The sequence below is a fragment of the Mus caroli genome, chromosome 2, assembly GCF_900094665.2.
Source record: "Mus caroli chromosome 2, CAROLI_EIJ_v1.1, whole genome shotgun sequence".
NCBI classification, from domain to species: Eukaryota; Metazoa; Chordata; class Mammalia; order Rodentia; family Muridae; genus Mus; species Mus caroli.
The window spans coordinates 156968900-156978757 of record NC_034571.1 but is presented as its reverse complement, the minus strand read 5'-3'; the positions used below and the strand labels follow the sequence as shown (position 1 = coordinate 156978757).

Below are 9858 nucleotides of genomic sequence, written 5' to 3'. Positions count from 1 at the left end.
TTTTTCGAGACAGTTTTTCTCTGTGTGGCCCTGGCTGTCCTGGAACTCTGTAGACCAGGCTGGCCTCGAACTCAGAAATCCACCTGCCTCTGCCTCCCAAGTGCTGGGATTAAAGGCGTGCGCCACCACGGCCCGGCAAGAATCTGATTTTTAATGAGCTTTCTAGGAGGTACTAACACATCATCATTAAAGCAGTGTGACAGGGAACTTTATGTCTTGTTTCATGGACATAGAGTTTTGGTTTTGTAAGATGAAAAAGTTGTGAGAATCTCCTGTCTGACTGGAGTGTATTTGTGCCTGCTCAGGTGTCCACTTAGGAGGAGTGGCTTGAGTAAAAATGTTAAGAAAATGAAGAATAGCTGACAGTTTTCTTTATGAATAGTGAACTAAACTGATGGCTGTTAAGGTATTAGAAGCCTGGCTAAAGAGAAACTCAGTGGCTGATGTCATTTTGACCACTAGATCATTTTATTTTCTATTATTAAAGGTAAAAATCATAATCTTTTGAAATTTTCTGTACCTCTTTTCTTTCACTGTTAAGTCAATGAACCCTAAAGAATAGTACATAGCAAACTCAGTAGAATATTCCTTTTATCAAGAAACACAGACACAGAGAAATCAAGTGATTTAATTCCTTATATAGGGCTACAGCTCAGATCTAGGCCAAAGAAGAAAAGGGACTCACTAGTCACAGATAGACAAGAGCTCACTGACTGTATTTATGTGGAATCCAAAGCTGTCTCACAGAAGGAGAAAAGGACAGTCACTGCAGATTGTAGATTGGAGAGATGATGGGCAAGGACGAAAAAATGCTGGTAGGAATGAGTAATATTTAAAGTGATGGATGATAATGTGGCTCAGTTATTTACATTGTTCGTGTGTGTGTGTGTGTCTGTCTGTCTGTCTGTCTGTCTGTCTTAGGGTTTTACTGCTGTAAACAGATACCATGACCAAGAAAACTCTTACAAAGATAGCATTTAATTGGGGCTGGCTTCCATGTTCAGAGGTTTATTATCATCAAGGCAGGAGCATGGTAGTATCTAGGTAGGCATGGTGTAAGAGGAACTAAGGGTTTTGCACATCTTGTTCTGAAGGTAGAGAAGACTGGCTTCTAGGCAGCTAGGACAAGGGTCTTAAAGACCACACCCACAGTGACATATCTACTCCAGCAAGGCCACACCTGTGTACATGTGTGTAGGGCTGACCACTTGGGATTGGATAGCCCTTTGGGGCTTGTCTCTAAAAAAAAGTGTTCTGTTTCTCTGAGCAGCCATTGGTTGCCTATAGGTAGCTCTTCAGCTAGGGGTAGGGCCTTGTGAGATTTCCCCTGTCTACACAGGTATGTGAACTGATGTTGTCTTTATGCAAATATTGTTGAGGCAGTAGTATTGTTGAACTTTCTCACAGAAGGTGTCCTGGTTCTCTGGTTCTTCACATTGTCTTTCCATCTCCTCTTCCGAGATGTTCCCTGAGCTTTCCTTAGAGGGATTATGTTTTAAATGTGTCATTTAGGGTTGGGCATCCCACTCTCTCATAGTCTGTGCATTTTGGCAGTTTGTGGATGTCCGTATACTCATTTGCTGCAAAGAGGAGCTTCTTTGAGGGGAAAGAGCTACACTTACTTGTGTTTGGTTTTTTGTTTTGTTTTGTTTTTTGTTTTTCAATTGAGCTTCAGAAAATAGAATAAATTTAAAAGTTAAGCTCAAAAAGAGAGAGAGAGAGGTGACAGGGTTAGCTCAGTGTTGAGAGTGTTACCCATCCTGCTCAAGGTTATGGGTTCAATCCTCTGTGCCCCAGCATGCTCGTGTGCTCGCTGCACTCTCTCTCTTTCTCATACACACACACACAGAAATCTCATAATTTAAAAGAGTAGGAAATTAATGTTTTAATAGGCTTTTGATTGTTTTGTTTTTTGTTTTTGATGCTTTTGTTTGTTTGTTTTGTTTGTTTGTTTGTTTTTGAGTCCTTGGAGCCCAGTATTTAGGAGGCTGAGGCAGGAGAACTTGGAGTTAGAGGCCAAAACAAAAATAATTTTTGTCTGGGGAGTAGAAGTTGATAGTAGTAGTATTTAAGTCAGTACTTTGTACATCATTGAGTATCTGGGAGGCATTTAAACATTGGGCGCCAGCAGCATACTGGCCCTTTTACAGGTTCCCCTGGGCTGTGATCAGCCCTAGTTAGAATGTTCTAAATGGGAACCATGCCCCTGTTGGGGGCAGTTTAGCCTGCTATCTAAGCATTTTATGTTGGTGACTTGGATCTGAGTTCCAGATTTGCCTTTTGTGGGCGGGTATACAGAGTGAGCATGAGTGTGTGCCTCGGGATGTCAGAGTAGAACATAGGGCATTTCCCTATTGCCTTGAGACAGGGTCTCTTCTGAACTAGACTAGATGGCTGATGTCGGGATCTGCTGTCTCCACTTCTCACAGAGATGGGATTACAGGCTGGCACAGTACTTAGCTTTTAATGTGAGTATTAGAGATCTTCAAACTTCTAAACCTCCAGGTTTGTGTCTTGATAATACTATAGCCTAAGATAAACCACATGGCTTTGATGACCTTTGTCTGCATATTGGATATTCTTTTTTTTTAAAGATTTATTTATTTTATATATGCAAATATAATTTGCTCTCTTCAGACACACCAGAAGAGGGCATTGGATCCCATTACAGATGGTTATGAGCTACCATGTGGTTGCTGGGAATTGAACTCAGAACCTCTGGAAGAGCAGGCAGTGCTCCTAACCACTGAGCCATCTCTCCAGCCCCTGGATATTCTTTTTTGAGACGGGGTGACAGTGTATAGTTCTAGCTGAAGAGTTGTAAAAGGACTGGATCAAATTGTGCACATGGTGTTCTGTACAGGCCAGGGGACAGAATGAGCACTTTGTAAGTTCCTGTTTCCAGGAATGTTATGCTAATATAACTTAAAAAAAAAATAAATACAGAAGTATGAGGGAATGTATAGTATCCAAATAGTGTCATCTTCTTGTAATGCCAGTTTAATCACTCCTGATTGGTTTTCAACTAAACTCTGGGACAAGTTTGATTTTCTTTGTTGGCAGTTACTAGAATTATATGGGCTTCTGGAGTCTTTCAGCAGTAATAACAGTGCTGTGAACCATTCTAGTCTCATGGTTCACACCGCTGTGGTTACATCCTCATTGTTTTCTGTTGCTGTAGCCTGCTAACTAGAGAAATCCAGTTTTAAGGTTGTTTTGAAGGGCATTTCTGTGGTTCCACAGTAGAGAGCTTGTTTCACATGCACTGGCCTTATGTTCAATCCCTAGTACTGCAGAAACACAGAAAAACTTGTTTCATAATGGTTTCCTGTCAGAGTATATGTATGTGTGCGTATATGTTGTCAAAACAGTTTGTGGTACTATGAATGTTAGTATGCATATTTATAACACTCAAGGACCCCTGTACAGCCCTGCCTCGCATATTAGTTTAAAGTAAAACTGTAAATTGGAAACTATACACTCTTTGAGAATTCTTCACCCTGATCTTTCATGTTTTAAAATGGCTCTCCTACTTCTTGTAACATGTTTTCTTGATTATTTTCCCAGTTTTTCCTTTTGCTGTAAATCCCTTCAGATGTTGGTTTTCTTTTCTTTCTTTTTTTTTTTAGATGTTGGTTTTCTTGACTTAAAAATCTTAATGAGAAGTGCTTTTCACGGTGAAGCTTTCAGAAGACTGCTTGGGAATCACAGGTGTTCCAGCCAAGGTTTTATATCTCCTGATTATGGTGATACTGAGTAGCACTCATTTTGCTGATAAAAATTATTAAACTGTACAAAGCAGCATCCAAGCAAAAGTGGAGAAGATATTGAAAGACTAACTTTGGGTTTTATAAAGGTGTTTGATCAAAATAGCATGTCATACCTTTCCCTTTTGTATTCAGAAGAGGTATTCCACCTGTTTTGGGGGGAAACTCCCAAGTTGCAGCTGCCCCGCTGTTAATTAACTTCTATCCAATCATAATTCTTTATTTCACGTCCCCAAAGAGCTCCGACTCTTGCTGCCTTCTTTCTTTTCCTTTAGATTAATGTCATCTCTATTCCTTGCTGTTGTCTGTCTGCCTCTCTGATAAGTCAGGAAGAAGCTGTGATTGATGCAAAGCTCCTTCACTGCTGACTGCATGTGCATTTCCAAAGGAGCTCCCTAAACCTCTGCCTCCGGCCGGCCGGCCAGCCGCAGAAGCTCTGTGTGTGTGGTAGGATGCGTAGGTAGGTAGGACTTAATCACAATGTTGGTGATGACATTTTCACCACCTCTGAAAGCCTCTCACACCTACCCTAACATGGGCAGTCCTCCTGAATGAGATTCTTAGCCAGAAAATTCCTGTTGATTGTCTCTGTATGTCAGCCAAGCTGAAAGATGAAGGCATTGGGAAATGAAGGTGAAAAGTGAAACACTTAGCATGCCACATGCAAGGGGTGCCGGCCACTAAAGTAATGAAGTCATTTATGTTGAGGGTGCCACTCGGGGGCAGACAACTTGGCTAGGTAGCACTACAGAGCAAAACAAAACTGGGTGTCGTGGTTCACACTTGTAATCCCAGCACTTGGAAGACTGAGACAGGAGGATTGTCTTGAATTTGAGGCTGTCCTATCTCAAAGAAGAAAGAAAGGGAAAAAAATTATTCAAGAGTTAAGAGTCTTGTTTTTCTGTTGAAGAAACATAAGCCATAACACCCACATATACCATTGCTTTGTAGTATGCAAGGAGAATAGATGCTACAGAGCAATTGTGATAAATTAATCTAAGTATATAATGTTATATAAGCATAGAGTCTTAAGTGTTCTTTAAATAACCTTTCAATTGCAGAATTGTTTTTGACAATTTAAACATAAAATATCCCCCTTCCTGCCTGGAACCAGTGTTGCCTCAAATTTTCATAATATATAACCACTTTGATCTCCTAATTTCTATATAGGCAGTACTCACAGACTGGATACAATATAATACCCTTTCATATGCAGAGGGAAAGCATAGATTTGGCAGAAACTTACTAGTTAACATAGTACCACAGGGAGCAACATGGCACCTAAAAAAATCCCAGCACTCCAGGGTATCAGGCAGGAAGATCTTGAGTTCAGAGCAGCTTATGCTACAAAGAAACAGCACCATTTATATATATGTACATACCGGGTGTGTCGGAGTGATAGTATGAAAAGTATGGAAATAGTTAAAGGTATTTATTATATTTCCTCCAAATCCTGGCTGTCCTGTACTTAAAGTGTGCAATAAGCAGGCTAGGTCAGGAAGCACTTGCAAAGATAAACTTCTTCTTCACAATTATACATCAAAAAATTAGGAATTGGAGAGATGCTTAGTAGGTAAAGATACTTGCTTGCCACGCCTGACAGTCTGAGCACAATCTTGGAACCCATGTAGTAGAAGGAAAGAACTGACTCCATGCACACAGTTTTTTAAAAATGTTATTCACTGTGATGCTTGTCATATAATGTATGATCTGGATGTTTGTGAACTTAAAGGTCTGTAAATTACAGAATTCTGACCAGCTATTACTAGTCAAGTCTTACATAGAAAATATATCTTGAGCTGGATATGGTGGCACATTCCTTTAATCCCAGCCTTTGGGAAGCAGAGGCAGGTGGATCTCTGTGAGTTCTAGGCCAGTCTGGTCTATAGAGCAGGTTTCAGGACAGCCAGGGCTACACAGAGAAACCCTGTTTGGGAAAAACAACAACAAAAAACAAAAAAGAAAGAGAGAGAGAGAAAGAAAGATAATATATCCTGAAGGTAATGAATGATTTGGGCAGAATTAAATTTGACTATGTAGATTCATATTCTCTTCAGTTTTCTTATACTATAGAGACTTCAGATTTAAAGTGGAACTACAGATCTTCCTCACTTGGATGAGAATTTTAAAATGATAGTTTACAGAGTGAGAGAAGCCTGTAAGCAGACCATTTTAAGCTTTTCATAGTGCTATAGTCTTGGACATGATAAGAAACTTCTGGGATTTTAAAAAATGCATAATTACTATTTTAAAGCATTCTATTAAGTGAGTGTTTAATACCTTTTGAGTCATTAGCTATGATGCTGCTAAGTGCTTGACTGGGACAAACGGAAGGACAGAAGCTGCACTGCAGTAGGGGCAGTGTGTGTCATCTGCCAAGAGTTTGGAGATTCTAATGCGTCATTTGTTTCTGAGATGATCAGGTGTTACTTTGAGACATAGATTGGTATGTTTCTTTAAGTATTCAATTATCTCTTAGAATATGGTGTCTTGTTACTCACTTCAGGCTTTGAAGAGTGAGTCTGTTTTGTTTTGAACACAGCAGGCTTTAACTGCATGTAGTCATTGGCCTTTCTCTAAGCTCTTAGAGATGCTGGTGCCTCCCTTATTCATCTATGACACATACGTGTCCCTATCTACATGAAAATTGACTAGAAACAGTTTCTCACAACCGAAATGCAAAATGCTTGTGCTTACCTTAGCTTATAGATGTAAACAAGTTATATTCTTTGATCTTAATAATGAGTTTCTTTCCTACATCTTAATCTGGAAGATTTCCATTCAGTGCAAAGTAACCCAAAGTACATTTTAAAAGGCTGTGCTTTATTAAATAGTGATGTTTTAAGACCATTAATATTAGCTTCTTTATAGATAAAATAGAATTATTTACCGCTTTGCTTTTTTTTCCCTCCCAAACCACACTTATCTTTCCTTCCAGGAAAAAATAAATCCAACTGACAACCACCTCTGTCTCCCCTTGGACAGAGAAATGTTAGGTTTAGGGTTTGGTGGGGTATTGAGATATTGATATAATCAAATTTAAATTATGTTTTAGGTATAAAGCAAAGGGTCATCTTTATCTGTAAGTCGCGTCACTGTACTTCATAATAAAACTGCCCAGTGCCAGTGTGTCTCAAAATGGATTTCCTTGTGCCAGCTGCTTAACATTATAGGTTTTGGTTATTTCTTTCTCTCTTTCTTTTTTCTTTTCCTTTTTTTCTTTTTTCTTTTTGGTTGTTGCTTTCATTTAAAATGTGCTGATGATCTTGTTTTTATTCCGTAGCATTGAACAGATGGGTTGATTATTCTTTTCAGATATTAATAAGGCAGCGGAAAGAAGAAATATGAATACGGCTCCATCAAGACCCAGCCCCACACGAAGGTAAAGTACCCTGAAGCAGTGAGTTACCTTGGGAGAGCTGGGCTCTGGGGAGTTAAGCCCAACTTCACACATCAAGGGTCTTTTCTCCCCCCCAACAAATCAGAAACGCTCAAGCAAACAAGAACCTTGTCTGAAGGGCCTTGCTACCTTTTAAATCATACATCAGGAGATGCAGAGGAAGCTTTGTGTTTTCCGTGACAAAACCAGCAATTGCAGCTTGCAGCATGAGTTGCAGGCAATTGGAGGAAGAGGATAAACCTCTGTCTTTCCCCAGCTCGCGTGTCATTGGGAGCCTTCAGAGCAGGAGGAGGGCCCCAGGGTCGAGCTGGTGTGTACCTGCCATGTTGCTCTGCAGCAGGCAGCAGAGATTTGACTCTTCGTTGCAAATTGCTGCCGGTCCAGATGCTAACCCAGGTTTGCGGAAAGAGCTGCTTGAGAGATGCTGCTGTGCCTGTGCTGCAGATCCCGTGTGCTCGCATGTTTGGGTTACTTGTTTGAAGGGAAATAAAAAGGGCAAAACACTCCACTTCTCAAAAGTCTTCCTTTTTCTGAGCTTTCCTGAACACAGAAGGCATTTTCCCAATATGTTCTTCTTCCAATATAGACAAGTCATAGCTTTGGTGTGTATTCTCAAGATACAAGGAGAACTTTGCTAGTGTTCCATTGGGATTGTATACACCATTTGTGGTCCCATAGCAGTGCATGTATGGGATGCAACTAATGGGATGTAGTTCATATCTGATGTTTCTCAAAGTTCTCAGGTGCACTCTGGATTTTGCCTGTGCTCCTAGGTAAAATGCCAGATTTTCACAGAAACTGCAACCCACAATAAGAAACCTTCCCAGCGAATGGCTCATAGGGAACAGGAACTTGACACCAACCCTGTAGCTTGAGTTGGATCCCCAGGATCAACTCAGTGGAAGGAGAGAGGTGATTCCCATAGTTATCCTCTAACTTCTACATATGTGCGCCGTGGCACCCCTCCAGAAGGAGGGAGCGGAAATGTCAACTAAGCCTAGTTGTCCAAACAAACCTTACTGTACAGCTTTACTGGCCCAGAGAGCTGGGAATGTACCTGACTCCATGAGCGCTTGCCTGTGACGTGTAGCTGTCCTGTTTTTGGACAGAGCCACCTGTGTGCTTTGTGTTTTTATTTTCACTTGGACATGAAAGGAAGGTGTTTTCTAGCTGTCAAAAATATGTTCCGTGTGTGTGCCTTGCAGAGTTCACGCCGACACTGCAAGCAAGACAGTGATTGTAATTTCAGCTGAATCTTTGTCCATGCTTGGCTGTACAGGGGAGTTAAATCAAATAGCACAAGTCCAGCTGTGCCACAGATGTCACATCCGTGTCTAGCCACTCATTGGTGTCACTGTGCAAGAAGGCACATCACATTCTGTTTCTTCTAATGCCCCACTGTCTGTGACTGGCTGCAAGGGTAGCTCAGTTGGTAGATAGAGGGCTTGCCTCAGCCTCGTGAGCTTTGGGTTCAGAGTCCAGCACCATATAAACTGTGCGGTGGTACATCCTGTAACCTGAGAATTAGAGGCAAAGAAGTTCAAGGTTATCATTATCAGATACAAAGTGGGTTCAAAACTAGCCTAGGATATACTAGAGCTTGTCTCAAAATAAAAAATGATTGTGGCTTGCAGGTAAATACTGCTTTGGTTGACTTACAGGTATGTGTGAGTAGCCTGGAGGACACAATTTCTTAAAACTTAAAAAAAAAAAAAAAAATTGCATGTCATGTCTGCTTCCATCAGGCTGCATCTAACTGTGGTTTAGATTTAAGGCATTCCCATCTCTAGTCTTAACTCGTTTCCTCAGTAAACATCCAGTGGGGCAGCCCAGAGTTTGCATATGATGGCCAGAATTACGAGGGTTTGGACAGAGTTGTAGTTGCTAATGACTTGAAAGAGGAGACGTAATGTGTCTGATTTCCAAAGAATTATAGTGTGTATTTTTCTCAAATATGGCTAAAAGGAGTGTGGATTTATAACTATGAAGACATTGACTCTACTAGAAAAATTCTCCCCTGTAATGCTTGTGATCTCTGGATAGTTATCAGCTATGTTTTTTAGACTGGAATTGAAAAAGAACGTATACACATACACACACTCTATAGCATACTCGTTCTTGCTTCTGTTAGGACTTGAAAGGGCTTTTTATATCATCCTAATAATGATATTTACCCAGGAGCTTCTCCCATTTCTAGTTGATCATTAATAGTCAGCATTGCAGTTTTGGAAGAATGAGCTCACTGTTTTGGAATCCAATATAACCATTGCATGACCACTAAATTAAAGAGATTGTGTTCATCCCAACCTACAATGGGGCTCCATAGTGTCATGTATAAGGGAAGCGTCTTACTCTCTCTTCTGTTGCTGTGCAAAGACACATGCAGGGGCAACTCTTAGCAAAGAGCGCATTTGATTGGGAGAGCTTTTTAATGCATTATCATCATGGCAGGGAGCATGGCAGCACACATGACACTGAAGCTACATCCTGTCCACAGGCTGAGAGACTGAGCATAGTGTGCCCGTCCCCATGTCACACTTCCTCCAACAAGGCCACATCTCCTAATCCTTATAGTCCTTTCAAATATATGTGACTTGGTGACTAAACATTCAAATATATGTACCTGCGGGCCGTTCTTACTCAAGCCACCACAGGGGGGAATAATATTTTTTCCTTTTTAACAGTAGCTTC

The 9858-nt window shown here is 40.7% G+C and overlaps 1 protein-coding gene across 3 annotated transcripts in view; it reads left to right on the top strand.

Annotated features, from left to right (window-relative positions):
- The window catches only part of Ncoa5 (nuclear receptor coactivator 5), a 34624-nt gene that overhangs the window by 4662 nt on the left and 20104 nt on the right, over nt 1-9858 (top strand). For all 3 annotated transcript variants that reach the window (XM_021180231.1, XM_021180240.2, XM_029470914.1), the window contains exon 2: nt 7083-7149. In XM_021180231.1, coding sequence (XP_021035890.1) covers nt 7112-7149 — 38 coding nt within the window. In that variant the 5' untranslated portion in view covers nt 7083-7111. The remainder of the gene's footprint in view (nt 1-7082; nt 7150-9858) is intronic.